The sequence below is a fragment of the Excalfactoria chinensis genome, chromosome 1, assembly GCF_039878825.1.
Source record: "Excalfactoria chinensis isolate bCotChi1 chromosome 1, bCotChi1.hap2, whole genome shotgun sequence".
NCBI lineage: Eukaryota > Metazoa > Chordata > Aves > Galliformes > Phasianidae > Excalfactoria > Excalfactoria chinensis.
The window spans coordinates 65501018-65518998 of NC_092825.1; the positions used below are offsets into that span (position 1 = coordinate 65501018).

General features: G+C 39.2%; 1 protein-coding gene across 4 annotated transcripts in view; it reads right to left on the bottom strand.

The window, feature by feature from the left end:
- The window catches only part of SCUBE1 (signal peptide, CUB domain and EGF like domain containing 1), a 200471-nt gene that overhangs the window by 60446 nt on the left and 122044 nt on the right, over window positions 1-17981 (bottom strand). For all 4 annotated transcript variants that reach the window (XM_072329372.1, XM_072329380.1, XM_072329364.1 and 1 more), the window contains one exon: window positions 8999-9115. In XM_072329372.1, coding sequence (XP_072185473.1) covers window positions 8999-9115 — 117 coding nt within the window. The remainder of the gene's footprint in view (window positions 1-8998; window positions 9116-17981) is intronic.

Here is a 17981-nt window from a genome sequence, read left to right on the forward strand (position 1 = left end):
AACAGACCTCTTCATATGTGTAAAAAACCTGTGATCTATCTACACTTACACTGCTAGAGCAACTAAGCAAGAGTGCTAATGGGACACTCCCAGAACATATACTGCAAATCTCAAGTTATAGTAGTCCAGGCTGTTATGAATCAATTTGCCTCTATGAGCAACATATAGAAATTTGTACTCTTGAGGAGATTATTGAAATTCTTTTTAATTTTAAACATTGATGTACATGAATGAATTCAACAAGGAAGACAAGAACAGCTTTATAGAGTAATATCTTAGCGAATCTAATGCAATTCTTAATCCTGGATTAGGCTTTTAATCTCCCTGCTCAGTATGTTCATTTACCTACAACACGATTACCAAGGGCGACATAGCAAAATCAGAAGGATATATCGTAATGACAACATAGAGGAAAGGTTATGCTCAGATAACACACGCTTAATCTTGTATTGAAGAGACAGTGGCTCCCTTCAGTTAGCATTAATGGATATGGATATAATGCATATATAATAAACATAAATCTTCTTGATTTACTGTTGCCAATACTTTTTTCTTTCCCTTCTCCCCAGTAGAGAAGAAGTTCCTTCCTACTCATCAGACCTGTGTGTGAAAGAGACTGAGGTTCAAATCTCATCTTTCCCACTCTGGTAGACAGGTTTCTACATTCCCCCCTCAAGGTAATGCTCCCAGTCATAAGGGAGCAGAAAACAACCCCTCCTGCCCTTTTTGCAAACTTTCTGACTTCGTAGACAAGGGAATACCTGCCAGAACAAGTGAACCAAGAAAAGAAGGCCAATTTTCCACTGTAATTCAGATCTAAGATTAGGGACACTGGAACTTGATTGAGTATGCACTGCAGGCACCGGCAAAAATTCAGGCACTATGGAAGTTTTACTGGTGAAAGTTTAGGCCCTATGGAAATTTATATTGCTTGAAGCGATGCAGAAGGTAAGTATATCAATCCCATGGCTCTGAACCTCCATACAGAACTTACATCAGTAGGAAACTCAGGTCTAGTTTTCAGCAAGCTATTTTAGTGATGATGTCTTCTCTAATGCTGCTTATGCATTTATGAAAAAGTCATGTATACCTTTGGTAGAACGATGGTATAACTAAGTGGAAACCTTTCAATTTTCTGTGGGAATCTAACCCAAGCAATACTTTTTGTATTTAGGTGGCTACTTTGAAGAAGGTCACTTCATATCTAAGGAAGAAAACCAGAACCAGTGCCCAAACAAACAAACCATTCACATGAATTTGTGTCCATCTTGCATTTGTCTATTGATCTTAGTTCAGGAGACCTGAACCAAACCTATGGACATGATTCTTGAAGACCTTGAAGCACCTCTGTGATGTGAAAAGGATGGCTGTACATGCCAGCATCTGCCTTACTGTAAACTTGACTGATGGATATATTTAACACAGCTTATCTTGCACAGGGATGTATTTAACTGTCAAACTTCAACTGGTATGCAAAAGGAATGTTGAGTCAGGCATATTAACAAAACAAAACCTTAGTTCATCATTCTTCTGTAAAATTTTCCTCATTTCAGCACTCTGAGAGAAAAATATATTGCTCTGAAACTTATCCAATCAATCACTGTCAAACAAAGTGAGAATCATAACTGAAGAAAGCCACTAGCTGACATACCAAACTAATGGTAAGTCATTAAAGTTACCTACAATTCCTTCTGGTGTTTCTTTCAAAAACAAAAACAAAACAAACAAACAAAAACCCAAAAAAGAGGAAACATTTTCTGTTTCTTATGAACTGATCAGGATTGACAGGATGCAAATTTACAAAGCTTCCATCAATTTAATCCAGTTCAGTGAAAAACCTAAAACAGACTTCAAGTAATTCTGACTAATGGAATGATGGGAGGAACCATAACTGCTCACAGATACTCCGTATCCAGGAAATGAAGCCAAATTGGCCAGCTAAACTATTCGTTTTGAGCTTTTCACTTAGTGTGTGTTCTGAATGAAAGTTTTCAACATCTGAATCATATTCTCACCCCAAACTGATACGAGCATTAATTTATGCATTTAATTTAATGAAACCTTTCAGTTTGTATTTACCAAAATGTGACATGGTTTGCTTCACTTAAACTCATTCTGTAACAAAATCTTTCCTCATAGAAACAATCCAATTTTCAAAATTGAATTCATTTCCAGGTTTTCATTTTTTTTGTATCAAAAATAATTTAAAATGCATTCTCCTGCCATAATATGCTGCAATTAAGAATGATAAAATAGTGCAATTGCTACATCAACCTAATAAAGCCAATGCAATAATGCCCTTATGTTTCAATAAAATTTGATTTGGTTCTTTGACTGAAATAGCTCATTAAGTCACCATGCTCCTGGTTTTCATTTCTAGATTGCTTAACGATAGGGAAGGTTATAGAGTTCTAGATTGCTTAACGATAGGGAAGGTTACAGAGTTGAGTTAGTGGGTAAACTGGTCAACGATAAGGCATTTCTGACACTCCCACAGCAGCACAGTCAAGTATTTAAGCGAGTAAGTGCCACATTTCTCTGCTGCATCTGAATGCAAAAGGATGGGGGCCTTTTTCAAGGAAGTAGAGAGCACGCCACGTTTCTGGGTAACCATGACAATGAGACAGCAGGAAGAAGAAATGTTTGCCCAAACAGCATCCAGTCACATAACCTCTGCATAACACTGCTCTGGTTAAACAATATGCCAAAGGGCTAAGAAGGGCTTACTTAGTGTATGTAGCACAGTAAATAAAACGCCCCAGCCTTAGGTGTAGACATGCAGGGGCCTTTCTGTGTCTTAAATACATGTCTGTGAGATCACCTGGACTTGGCAAAGTTTCATCTGTGTGCATGAATTAATGCTGTTATATTTAGCAGTATTAGTAATGTAAGATCACACTGCTACTAAAACCAATGACACTTTGTCCCAGCTGAATATCTGCTCCCCCCAGAACCCCACTCTTGATCTTGCTTGAGAAAGTACTGAAAAACAGCAAGTTAGCCAAACAAAACAACAGTCATTACAAAACATCCACGGGGTATGCAAAGTTAGATGGCACTTTACAGATGCCTTATAGAAAGCCACATCTGTGCTGTGGCCCTTGCTCCATGCACCTAGAAACTTGCTTATGCTTCTCTTCTGCTTTGAAACTGTACTCTGTGTTGGGATGGGGTGAGCATGGCACCTGCACAGTTAGACTGTGTCCCTCTGTACAGCACTGTCAGGCTGCATTGCTCTGGGACACAGGAGGGCTGGCCTCAGGGGGCACTGTTTCTTTGTTAAATCCCTGAGGAAGCGATGGAACACTCTGATGCCACACAGTCTTGCATTTTATGTGTTGCCAGAAGCCTGTGGTCCGTCCCCTTGACCTAATTCACATCTTATAGTACCTCCAAAGCAAACTCTTTATTGATTGATCATGTTCGGAAGCTGGACTTGAACAATCTTCAGAAAACAAACTAGTTTGACTTCACTTCTCTTGAACCTCTTCATTTTCAGAAATGAATCTCTTGCTTTATCAGCTACATACAGTTTTTATTTAATATAATTAAAATGCTAAAGTGATGAACCTTCTCACTGAGGGTAAATTGTAGCTGGATGCACGAAACAGGTACTCAGCAGGAAAGAAGTACAGAATCAAACAAGCAGGGGAGCTACAGACTGGGGAGTCCCAAGATGCACAAGGTAGGGGATATTAAAAAGTGGGTAGGAGGCAATGAGCAGTAAGCATCCTGGGCCACTACGCCTTTTAATCCTCTGTCTCCCTTTCTGTTTGTATTAGCTGACTTCTGTAGATGACTCAGTAGGCATGCACGGAAATGAACTACATTGCTTTGGCATGCACAGCACAAAACCAACTCAGAATCAAGCTGGGGTCACTAAATTACAATGGTGGGATAAATTAAATAGCATGAGTTAGAGGGAGGATGTGGAGTTCTTTTTGTTTGGGATGTGTCTGTTTTCCTAGCTGACAAAGGCCTGCATGGTTTGGCTTATTTAGAGATATGGCTAACAGCTGATAGGAAGACTGAAGGAAAAAAAAAGATCCTTTTTCATTCTTTGTCAACCCAGCTGAGAAAAGACTTGTGTTTGAAACTAACTTTTAAGAAGAACAGCAAAACGTTGATGAATCAGTATCTTAGTCACCACTTATACAACTGAAAGCCTTTCTAACTAGGCCGCAGAGGTCTGTTCTCATCACCTTTGCTCTTATTCCACTGCAAGACCATGTAAGTTGTATGAGAGTATAAGGCGGAACAAATCAGAGATAAAAGTTTTCAAGCTTTCCTCTTCATCTCCCAGAAACTTAAATAGTCTTCTTCAACAGTAGCCCTCTTACAGGCTACGCAGCTACCTGTCTGTATTCCACATTAAGTCTTCATTCACAATGATTGTTCCTTCTATTTTATTGACGCTTGATACAGACCAGACTGCTTACGCATTAACTAAGGAGTCTGATTCTTTGAACTCCCATTTCCCATTGAGTCTGTGAAAGAGGTCGATGTGCAAAGACCCTGAAGATAGAATCTTTGCATTACTCAGAACATGCTTCCCTGCAGTCTCCTTCTCTGATATATTCAGGAAGGGCCAGGAGAAATATCAGAACTTCAGTCCTGACTCAGTTCTGTGTTCTGCAGTTTGAATCCATCCCAGTTTTTATGACAGAACCATAGAATTTGAAATATTGCAAATAAAATGTGGACCAATTAGTTATGTTTAAAGAGTTAGACACACTTTGAAAAAAATATCCTTTTTTTTTTTTTTGTGTGTGTGCATGCTTGCCTTTATTCTACACTAAATTGTTAATGAACTTCCACACTACTAAACAAAATATCTGTCAAAACTTCGAAAATCAAACCCTTTATCAATATTAATTTCATAAATTGAAAAATTAAAACTGTTTTTCATTTACCTGATTCCTTAGCTAAACAAACGAGGAAGGAAGGAGGGAAGGCAGGAAGGAGGGAGGGAAGGCAGGAAGGAGGGAAGGAGGGAAGAAAGGAGGGAAGGAGGGAAGAAAGGAGGGAAGGAGGGAAGGAGGAAAGGAAGGAGGGAGGGAGGGAAGGAATGAAGGAGGGAGGGAAGGAGGGAGGGAAGGAGGGAGGGAAGGAAGGAGGGAAGGAAGGAGGGAAGGGAGGAAGGAAGGGAGGAAGGAAGGGAGGAAGGAAGGGAGGGAGGGAGGGAAGGAGGGAAGGGAGGGAGGGAGGGAGGGAGGAAGGGAGGAAGGGAGGGAGGAAGGGAGGGAGGGAGGGAGGAAGGGAGGGAGGAAGGGAGGGAGGAAGGGAGGAAGGAAGGGAGGAAGGGGGGGAAGGAAGGAAGGGAGGAAGGGGGGGAAGGAAGGAAGGGAGGAAGGGGGGGAAGGAAGGAAGGGAGGAAGGGGGGGAAGGAAGGAAGGGAGGAAGGGGGGGAAGGAAGGAAGGGAGGAAGGGGGGGAAGGAAGGAAGGGAGGAAGGGGGGGAAGGAAGGAAGGGAGGAAGGGGGGGAAGGAAGGAAGGGAGGAAGGGGGGGAAGGAAGGAAGGGAGGAAGGGGGGGAAGGAAGGAAGGGAGGAAGGGGGGGAAGGAAGGAAGAAAGGGAGGGAGGAAGGAAGGGAGGGAGGAAGGAAGGGAGGGAGGGAGGGAGGGAGGGAGGGAGGGAGGGAGGGAGGGAGGGAGGGAGGGAGGGAGGGAGGGAGGAAGGAAGGAAGGAAGGAAGGAAGGAAGGAAGGAAGGAAGGAAGGAAGGAAGGAAGGAAGGAAGGAAGGAAGGAAGGAAGGAAGGAAGGAAGGAAGGAAGGAAGGAAGGAAGGAAGGAAGGAAGGAAGGAAGGAAGGAAGGAAGGAAGGAAGGAAGGAAGGAAGGAAGGAAGGAAGGAAGGAAGGAAGGAAGGAAGGAAGGAAGGAAGGAAGGAAGGAAGGAAGGAAGGAAGGAAGGAAGGAAGGAAGGAAGGAAGGAAGGAAGGAAGGAAGGAAGGAAGGAAGGAAGGAAGGAAGGAAGGAAGGAAGGAAGGAAGGAAGGAAGGAAGGAAGGAAGGAAGGAAGGAAGGAAGGAAGGAAGGAAGGAAGGAAGGAAGGAAGGAAGGAAGGAAGGAAGGAAGGAAGGAAGGAAGGAAGGAAGGAAGGAAGGAAGGAAGGAAGGAAGGAAGGAAGGAAGGAAGGAAGGAAGGAAGGAAGGAAGGAAGGAAGGAAGGAAGGAAGGAAGGAAGGAAGGAAGGAAGGAAGGAAGGAAGGAAGGAAGGAAGGAAGGAAGGAAGGAAGGAAGGAAGCTAGAACTACAAACTGCATTATGCCCCCCTTGGAGTACTCAACAGTTCATACATTTCTGTGAGTCTTATTTAAGCCTCAGCAGCTCCACAATTTCAGCAAATACATAAATTCAAATAGTAGCTGTGCTGTATCAAATGCCATAGGGAGGAAGATGCCAAAATGGAAGAAAAATGATAGACTTTCCAATAAAAATATTCTTTTTGGTCAACATTATTTGCTAAATATAACCTAAAACTATTAATCATTTTGCTCAAACCACAACTGCATTTTTTTTTTGTTAATACAGTAATTAACCCTCCAGTTTCTCTCAGCTTTTCTTACATGCCCTTCTTCTTTCTTTTCCTATAATAAATAAAAGACCTATCTCTTATGTTTAAAACCATAACCTATCTTTAAAATCATGCCTTTATTAAAAACCTCAGTTGGAGATGCTGTTACATTTGACAGCTTTGGAAACCCTACCCAGGGAAGATCGGATGTGATAGCAGTATGATCCCCAAAGATGCTTTAATAGGCATTCAATAGGTAATCCACTGCTCTTGCCACACAGCTGTAATTGTTAATGATAGATCAATGGACAGTATGTAATAAGAAACAGTAATCCAGTCAAATCAAAGAGAGTGAAGAGAAAAAACAAAAATGATCATTTGAGAAGATCATTCTTTTCAATAGAATTCAAAGGAAAATGTGTGAACATTGAATTTCCCCACCCCAGATTATTCCAGTCTCTACCTATAAGTGAGAAGAGCTCATAGGTACAGGTAGAAGCTTATTGTTACTCTACTAAATCATTCACTTTTATGTTCAGAAGATACACGTCTCAGAAAGCAGTCTTGACTAAGGGCTGCCTGCATTATGTACAGAAGCAGCTTCCCTGGTCAGTTTAAATATATGATTCTTAGTTCACAGATTTAAATGGGAAGTTGTTTTGGCTTCAGGGAAGCAAAATCTAGCCCAGAAATCTCATGCTGTAATACATTAGAAAACTAATATTAATTTCAGTTTAATGCAAAACATATATTTTACTATTTATTTATTTTTTTTATTGCCCAAAATGTCAATGAAGGTTGGTTTGTTCAACAGCGTGAGTGAATTTCAACTTGCTGTTTAAGTAAAAGGAGACCTGCAACACCATAAAAACACAGATTCCGTTTCTCGTATTTTCTTCTCATAAAACACGGAAAATGAAGAAAAATGTGAAAGCGCTCAGGGCTATGCTATTTGGTTTGAGGATCAGTTGAACATTTTATTTTGTCTGTAGCGCTAATTATAGATTTGATTATTATATAAATATTGTTTCATGTTAGTTCTACGGACAGACTTCTAAATTTAGAATTCACCTTTTTTTTTTTTTTTTTTCATGATGTTCAATAATAAACATTACGATCAAGTCTAGGTATATGTTACAGTATTAAAATGCCTCCTTTTTATGCACTCGGTGGAGTCACTGTTACTGTTCTACTATGGCTAAGCTAGTCTGCCTGTAAAAATGAAGGTTTATTTTCATGTGGTTTGAACCAGAACGGCTGATTTTTGATGTGTGCTCACCCATAACCATTAAAATTGTATGCAATGGCAGTTTAAATGTTTTATTTTCAAATAAACAGGCAAATGGACTGTTATTTCTATAAATAAGTGTACTAACAGAATCATGCCCAAGTTTTCAGCCTGGAGCAAGAGGAAACCACACATTTTCTGTTTATTTTTGTGGGTTTTACTATTTTAAGTTACATCAGGCCCTGAACTAAAGATATTCCAACATTTCTGGTTACTTTAAAGAAAAAAAGTCCCAATAGTTCCTTAGCAAGTGAGGTCAGCTTATTCTTGCCACTGAGTGACATGAAAGCGTTTTATGCCACAACAGTATATGCAATGTCCTGGACACCCCCAGTCTCTTCTAATGGAGCTCAAAAGAAATAGGTAGGAAAACAGGGAAAGAGTTGATGGAGGGCCTGGTCCTGTGAGTATGCATCCAAAACTACTTACATGCATAGGGCTACTAAGTGTGATTCAGCAGGAGTATTTGAGAACTGTCCCTGTCTCTTTAACTGAGAACAGATGTTGAGAGTGGTATCAGATGCTCTTTTCTGTTCTGTTCTCCTTTCCCATGTCCTCAGTTTTAACGCATTCATGAAGGATAAAATACCAAGGTTCTTATGCTGTCTTTAGAACAGTAAAAGCTGAGTATGAACTGTAAAGCTTAGACTGTGCACTAAAAAAAATGTTGCTTCAGTTTTCCTTTACAGCTAGCTACTCCTAATGTTTTGAAGGGGCAGAAATAGGCAATTATTCATTTGATTTTTTTCCAGTAATACCTCTGCAGCTTTTGCTTAGCCTCAATTAGCGATCAACAGTCGACAAAGATTTGCTTGAGATTTTCAACCTCAATTTTGAATAGGAAAATTCAGGCATCATCACAGGATTGAATTTTTACACACGTATCAGACTATCTTCTGTAACTGAATGTTTCTACAGCCCAGAGTTACTCATCTAAATCTGTGGCCAGTTAAAAACAGTTCGACCTCTGTACCTAATTTATTTGTGGTAATAAAACCACCTAATAAAAAGAGAGAAAAATGACTGAAGTAGGTAAATGCAGAAAAATTAAGGATGAGGAAAGCTAATTAACTCAACTGTAACCACTGTGCCAGTAACAGCCTTAACTTAAAAGTATTGATTAAATATCTGAACATTCACATCTTGTACCGAAACCGCTGAAGGCAAATGATGCATTGCAAAGCAAACAGAAGCTGACCTTTGCACGTTTTCCCATCAGGCTGCAGGGTAAATCCAACTGGGCAACTGCATCGTACCCCTGTCGCGGTATCCTTGCAAGTCCGATCACAGCCTCCATTATTGACAGCACATGTTTCTGCAGAATGAAAGAGAAAGAGAGAGAGAGAGGGGGGAGAAAGGGAGTGTAATGAAATGTTCTGGGGGAGGGGAGAGGCACCAACTCTTTGGGGCAACATTACAATATTATGAAAGCAGTCTAAGTTATAAGCAAGCCAACTCAAGCAAGCTCTCAAGGTCATCAGGGCCCACATACTTGTTTTGACTGGTAAATCATTTCCACAAGTCACAATTTCTTTCTCCCTCCAAACTGGTGTTTTTATTTATTATATTTAGTTAGTGCTTTTGAACTCTCTTAGGCGATAGGATGGGTTATTACATATGAAACAAGGAAAAAAAAAAAAAGTGATTGCCTTTAAAAGCAGAACCAAACATTCAGTCTGTTTCATATCAGTCAATGTCTAGCCAAGGCTTTTTAAGGTTCATTTTTTTAGAGGATGTTGTAGGCATAATGAACTTTAAAAAGCAGTAGAAAGCAAAGCAGAGTGCTAGACATGGAACTGATACTTTTAAATCCTTAGTTAAGAAAGAGTTAATGGAAAATGAACTACATATATCACTTTGACAAGAATCTACATGCCCAATCTGTTCTTACTGAACTACAAGCAAAAGGCATCTGGGTTTTGTCCACTTAAAGCTTTTTGCAAATTGAAAGGAGTTTGGAGTGGGTGGGAGGGCATAATTGAGGTCACTGAACCCATTCCAAGCTGTGTCATTGAAATTTCCCAGTGCTTGTAGTATGTAGAAGGGTGGCTGGGCAAACACAGGCAAAGGAAAGCTGCAATACTTCTTAGCTTTTACAACACTGGGCAATGGCTATTAGGTACCACCACATTAAAAAAAAAAAAATCTTCAACTTCATCACCAGAAAAAAAACAAAAGTAAAGAATCCTCACTTGATGCCATTATTTTCTGTGACTTGTGTGAGCACATGCGTAAACCTTACACATACATACACATGCATACCCACACACACATCCATAAAACAGATAAAAGGCAAGTGAAACAATTAACACTGCTTTGATCCAGAGAATAGGCTGGATGCAAGGATGCCAATTTAGCACATCAGTTTGAACTCTGAATTCATCCATAAAGTATTTACTTCAGAGAGCAAGTCCTTTAGTAGTATCTTTTTCAGTTGCTCTGGCTTTGATTAAAATAGTCTTCCTGCTCCCCACAAGATGCCATTATTCTACACATTTCACCTCATTTTGGCTTTCCCTGAAGAGGCTTTGTCACTACCTACTCAGATTTAAAGACTCTTATTGCTGAATATTCACAGCCTGTGTCACAATTGTACTCTGTAGACAGGGTCTCACAATACGCTACAGGATATGCTAATAAGGAACTGCCTTAGAACAGTAGGCTGATCAAAAATTATTTGCACAGAACAGAAAAGGCTTTATCTTTAAACCAACTGGTACTAAAGCATTTTTATTGTAAAGTAACCTCTGCTAATACCCTGAAGGTGATGGTCCCTTGGGAGGGACTTCCCTGCTTCTAAGTAAAACAGAAATAAATTTAATTTGAACAAGCACAGACCTATGTATTAGTTTTGGAGTAAGCTGCTGACACTGATGACCCAAGCTAAAATCAAGGGGAAGGGGGCACACATGCATTAACAGCATGGAACAAAACTTTGCGGTCCATATACATTCATTCATGCTGTACTAAATGTGTATACATGTATAACGTATACGCTATATGATAACATCATACAGAAAAAACAATCAGTATACAAATGAATTGGCACACAACTACCAGAAAGCACGGTTAGTAAGTGGATTGCCAAGTTTTTGCAACAGCTATCTAAAGATGGAGCTGGGCCTGCACATATTTATTTTCAGGCAGAGTCCCTGCTGACCTGTGTTCTCCAACAAAATGAATGGGCCATTTTGCATGAGCACAGACCATTCAGGTAGGATCTGCAGGTCCTGAACCTAACTGCTTCATTTCTGATTTTCATTTACTTCCCTTGGAAAGATTATTGAAGAGCTTTTGATGCTAACATTACAATTTGGAGAATTCTTTGGTAAAATGAAGACATTTCATTTTGTATATGAATGCATGTGAGTATCCCAATATGCCAAAGGAAGAAGTTTCATTTCTTTTAGAAGTGTTCTTTTTTTTTCCTCCTTGGGTACAGTTTAACGGTAGAATGACCAGCCAGGAGTAAAGAGTTAAAGAGTTAAGGTTAAAAACCAGGCAAAAGTGCTAAAGATGTACATTTGGCATGGCACTGCAACAAGTAGTAAATCTTCTGTTAGCAGATTAGCTTTGGCATATGAGGAGTCCTTTCTTGCAGTTCATCACCAAGAGATGTACATGAGCAGCAATATTTCTGTTTTCTGGATGACATCCAGTGAAAATGAATCTACACAACAATTTTTTTTTCCCATGGTATGGATGACTGGATCTATAGGGTAAGGGTCATCCAGTGAACAAGAATTATTTCGATGTATAAATAGAGGGAATCAAGCCAGCTTTTTTTAATTATTATTATTATTTTCACAGAGATTTAGTAAAACAAACCAAAAAGGATAAATACCCTTCAAATTTCCTGGTGACTCTGACATTAATACATGTTGAACTCTAACAGAATGAAGATCCAAGTGAGCGAGAGGACTTCTGACAGTGCCTCCTAACACTTTGGATAATCAGAGAGATGTATTGATGAAATTCCTTAAAGTCATGGTCATGAGAAAAAAATTGGTAAAAGAAAGCAAGTGTGAATAGCAGAATGTGGGAAGGAAGTATTATAAACTACATCAAATGCAAGTGCTGAGGCCTATATACAACATGAACTGAAGCATGTCAACACTTGTGTTTCTGCTAGAAATGACTTCAACCTATTCTTCTCACCCCTGTCAAACTTTAGTATGTATTTGAAATGCAAATACAAGTTTCAGAGCAGAAGCAAATGTCTTATTTCTGAGCTATCATGCTGGAGATGCCATACTTATACGGAAGGAAAAGAAAAGATGTTCAAAATTAGGATTATATTCACAATGACAATGATCCAACAGGTTTTTCCACTGTTTTTCTGCTGTTTTCTCTAATGATGAAGAAGCAGAAAAGAATTGGAAGACAAAACAGTGATATTTCATCTCCTCCTGAATTGTGACAAAGCTCATCATTGGTAACTATTAACCTTAACTAGAATTTTAAATCCTGCTCATATCCTTACTTATAGAGCTACTTATATCCTTGCTGAATTCCCACCAGAAAATGCAGACAGAAACAAGGATCTAAATAAAAGGAAATCTAATTACATATTTAAGGCATTGTGGAACTGCATATATTATATTTTCCACTGTCAGCTCTTTATAATGAAACAGACTCATGTATCTGCTCCCTGGATTGATAAACAAAAAGAAATCAAATTAATTACCAACATAATGTAACAATGTTTCAGTACATCAGAATATTTGTTGCTTCAATGATAGTCCATTACACTACTGGATATGCATTGTTTCTAAACATCCTAATAAACCACATATTTTATTAAAAAGTACAAGCTTGCAGTCCTCCAGCACTGGATTAAGGGTGTTCACTAAGTTAGCAGGTGAAGCTGCATGGGTATTCAGTTCTTAATATGTCAGACTAGTGCCTGCAAAAGTTTAGCAAAGAGAGATGAGGGCTGGCTTCTAGTTCTTTGTCTTTTGAACTGAAGCAGAATCTTTACCAGGAGGTCATAGAACCTGGTCACTTCCTTCAAAACAGATGTGACATCCAACAGTACTTGCTTGGCTTTGAATACCATTAAATTCCTGGAACTGGATTCGTTTATCATGATTCAGGAACATTTCTGATAACCTCCATTTCGTTTTTTTATGAAATAGGTACAATATAAGCACTCAAAATGTAAGCCTCTACTCAAATTTGGTTTTTAGAGATTGTCAATTATTTCATTATTCATTCAAAATCTCCCTTCAATCTTTTTAGTTTCATTTTATCTTCATGGCCAAAAGAACATAATGTGATTTCAAGGGTATTACTGAAAATCAGACAAACCTAGACTTTCAAAGCTCAGATCAATTTCATCTAAAATTCAAAACAAGGTTTAGGAACTGAGATATGGTGCAAACCAAAATAAATCTACATGTATTTGTGGACCAAGAGGTAGTTATCTGAAGATTATAAAGTAATGTATGTCTTAGTGAGGACACTCAATAGAATCTTTTGTAAGTCATGAGGTATGGTTCCTGATGATTGGCGAAGAAAGCTTAAGAAGGACAAGTGAGAAGCTCTGGGAAACTCACTTGAGCCTCACATCAAAAGTCATAATGGAAATCATTTCCAAGCACATGAAGGAGAAGATGATTTGAGAACACTTAAAAATCGGCTTACTAAGGGCAAATCATGACAGTCTAACAGAATAACCTTATACAATGACATGACTTGATCTGTGAATAAAGGGAGGGATGTGGGTGCTGTTCATCTTACATTTAGGAAGTACTTTGGCATGATTTTCTGTAGTATCCTTATGGCCATAGCAACAAAAAGAGAATGGTTAAGTGGATAATATGGAGAGTGGGTCAGATCACAGGGACTGTGGAAGCAACAAATTTAAGCTGGAATTTCAACTTGATATAAAGAAAAAAATGTTCACAAGGAGAGTGGTCAAACATCAGAACAGGTACCCAAGGAGGCTGTGAAATCTCTGTCCTTGGAGATATAAAAAACTCAGCTGCACATGGATGTGAACAACCAGGGTAGTTGGCCTTTCCTTGAGCAGGAGATCAGATCAGACTATCTACATAAGTCCCTTCCAACTTACCTGAATCTATGTTTCAGGAAGACTGATTCACCTATTCTATAGAGACTAAAGCTCAGTTTCACTTTTACTTCACATTTATTTCTGATATAGAGTACTGGAAGAGAAAAAGGAAAAGGGCAGGACCATGAACACAGCAAGCATCATGTCAAATAAAAGAGCAGAAAGCATGTCTGCTCACTATCAGGCACCTCTTTCTTTGTAATCTGATATTTGTGTACTTCCAATAGGAAAAGCTCAAGTTCTGAAAGCTGGAGCACAAAAGTAGAGATCTAATTTTTTCCCATGTTTCCCGTAAGCTGCTGTGTCACTCTTGGCTAATTACTTGGGGCTCACATGAAATTTTGTGATATATTAGTCTCTTTGTGTAAAACAGAGATGGTATTTCTTATATCTTTTGAAAGTTGTTAGCACACATGATTGAGAAACATTAAACGCCATTGTTTTTATCACTACAGACAGTACATAAATTACTATTGGTAGCACCAAAATTAAGAGTCTCAACATGACACAATCTTAATTTAATTTTTGCCCTGACAATATAATATTCCTCACCAAATGTAACACTTCGGAGAAAAAAAATCTTAATAGAATTTCTTCTTTTCCGTCCACTCCGAGATTAGTATAATATGCAACAGGATTCATACAAGGATGCTTCATATAACAGAAGAAGATCTTTCCATTTCGTCCTGAACATGGTCCACTGTTTTGAACTGGCACTATTTATATTCTACATAAAAAAATAATTAATTCTATAAGCTCTGGAATGTGGGCACACACCTGCACATGTACATCAAAACTCAGTCAACCTGCCAAAACACTTGCTGCGTTGTTCAGTGTGAAGAAAAAATTGCTTAAGATAATATACAATTTTCTAATGATTCTCTTTCAAGACAGGAAGGCTTAAAAAACCAAAGAGGCTGTACATGGCCAAAAGGAATGAAGCAGACAAGTAACAATGTTGTTGTTTCATTTTTAAAGACCTACAACTTTGTGTGGTGCATAAGCGGTGAGCAAGTAAGGAGGTCACTGATGAACTCAAATTACAGAAAGAACTACACTGTAAGCTTGCTCTTCCCACAAGAAGGCTAAACCAGATGGCAGTCACAAAGAACGCTCAGAAAAAGATGTTGAATAAAACTTGGGTGTGTCCTACTGCTGTCTAAAAGCAGAAGTGCTATTTTGCAGACAGTGTGGATTGTGCAGGCTACCAAGACGCCAGGCGATCTATGAAGGTCACCCCAAGAAGAATGCCTTGTACTTATTTCCACAGAAAGAACACTAAAAGATACAAATAACATTATTTGATAGAGCAAATTCTCTGCTACAACGAAATTCTTTTTCTCAATATAGTCACCACTTTTAGCTATGCACCTTTGCCAAAAATAAACAAGAGCTCGCATTCTGCTCTTGTAACCATCTGCAGCAGCAGAGGTAACCCACTGTTGCTGTCATCTCTACATTCACCAAGAATCAGTGTATGTCAGTGAGTGCTATTTATTCTGCACGGAGGAATTCAGCGACACAACTTTGCTTCATATGCACTTCCATGTCAGACACCATCTTGTCACACTGACCCTCCACTGCCATCAGTCTCATGGCAACAAAATGTAATCAAAATTGGTTGGAAGGTTCAGCCTCTGCTGCCATGCCATCAACATCCAGCTCTCATGCTGAGGACCAACATAATAAAATAGTAGGCATTACTTTCAGAGCAACTCTTGACGAATACTTCTTCAGTGTAGACCAGTGCAGGTCTATACAGTCTTAAGAACAAGACATGACAGAGAAATGCCGTGTGGATTTCTGCATGGAGGAGGATGAACTTAATTGCACATTATACCCAGAGTGTATTAAAAGGGTAAAAACATCCATCAGTGTCAGTTCCCTTTTTCTCATCAATACGCAGCTCTTTCCCAAAAATCCTGTCTTCCATAAGGCTCGAAAAGAAGAGCAAACCTCTAGCAACAAGGTGTTTCCTTTGGATAGAGAAGTGGTTATCTGATCCTTTCCAGTTACCCAGAATGGCAACCTGCAGTCAGCAGGACCTAAAAAGCCCTATCTATTTTCAACTTCTTGATCAAAAAACAATGACTGGAAAAAGCAGTGAACAACTAAATGGAAGGGCTATTCTCAACAGCATGTGTAACATGCAAAGATGACCTAAGAGAAGGCCAAAAGTAGAAGCAGTGAAAACAAATTGTGTAGTCTGGACCAGGGACAGAACCAGGACATCCAACCCAAACTGGCCAAAGGGATATCCCTTGCTACGTGGTGTTATGCTGAACAACAAAATGAAGGGAACTGGTCAGGAAGGTTATCTGCTGCTTTGTGACTGGCTGGGCATCAGTTGATAGGTGGTGAGCAATTGCATTATGCATCATTTTATTTTTTTCATTTTCTTCCCTTACCGGACTGTCCTTTTCTCAACCCATGAGTTCTTGCACTTATACCTGTTTTTGATTCTCTCCCCCATCCCTGTGTGGGGGAGCATGTGAATACCTGTGTAGTGCTGAGCTGCCTGCTGGTTAAGACACCACAAGAACGTACCCTCTTCTCTCACTAGTCAGTAATTAGTAACTAGTCTAAAGGTAATTGCACCCCACTTGGAGAGATGGGTTTGTGCTGATTCTCAAATCTGAAAGATCACTGAGGTGCTTAACGTCTGGAAACATAGATCTGGGTAATGTCTGATTTTTAAGACTGAAAAGAGATAAGAGGAAAAAACAGTCCTTCAAAATAAAGAATTTTTTCTAAGTTCACCAAATTTCTGTAAACTGTGGAGGCTGAAATTGTAAGCAGTAACAACAGCTGAAAGGAGGACACGAAGGGACATATTTTCCCTACCTAGTTCGTAAGACTAGTGAATCGATGACACTGACCATAGTGCAAGTCAAAGCAGTTCAATGCCCTTCTTTGGAATTTGCTTGCAGTAGCCTAAAGTTTACTGGGTCAGCAGAAATAGACTGTTCAGGCTATGCTCCCAAAATGTGTACCACATTACAGGATATTATTTGGAATCATTGTTTATGTCAGCCAAAGAGTAATTCACATGGAACTGTCTGGAACTCCAAACTTCAAGTAGGTTACCCAGTTTTGTCTGGGCTACTTGCCCAGAGTAATAATACTCAGAATAAGTGAGTAATCTTCAGAACATAATTGTAACTACCTCTACACTTGGACTGAATATTGCCCAAGACTTGAACACAGTACCTTAATGCTCAGAATTACTGTCTTAAATTCTGGGTTCAGACACATAAACAAATTAATCAGGCAGGTTGGTAGATCTAGGTGCTCCCTGTTTTAGCTGTTCTAGGAAGTGGTATATGGATTACCTTGAATAGATTATTCTTAATGAGATGTCTCTGAATTAATATTGCCTAGTGGAGAGACAAACAGGGCTAACCTACTGGCAATTTGCTCCTCAGCAGCACCCTGACTAAAGCTGTTGTAGACTGCCCCTGTGATAACATGCTTATCTATCCTAAAGCACATAAATACGAGTTGATTTTTCTTCATTTAATCCACAGTGAAACACAAATTGATTCCCCAAGCTACATGTACAAGACTGGAGAACTTGTACATTCAAACAAGTGAGGAAAGATGAAAGGTACCTTTCGAAGAAAGCAAAATGTCTGGCAACATGTAAGAACAAATACTGAAAAGCTTAAAAATGCCCATTAATGTTCATCAGATAGGTAGTTAATGTACAAATTGGCACCCTTATCTCATTTGCTTTATGTTCTGTACTTATTCCCAATAGATTTTGTAGTATGTCTCGGCAGAAAAGAAACTGCAGAACCAGTTCTAGACAGAGTAGGCAGGATGTCAGTTAGTACTGTCTTACTTTTTAAATGAATTTATTTTTAGAGCAAAATCTCAAAGGCCAGGTATTGGGTAATTTTTTAAGAAGGAAAAAAAACCATACATTTAAGATTTTTTATTTTGAGAAGGCCTAATCACTCAGCTGAGTGGAACTGGCTCACTCACTTTCAAGAACACTAAAGTCATTCAACTGAAAACAAAAAAACATCTGGGATCAAATGAGCCCTTAACTATAAGCTAAAATGTGTTATCTCCTTTCACACTGAAAAAAGCCTGGCTACGT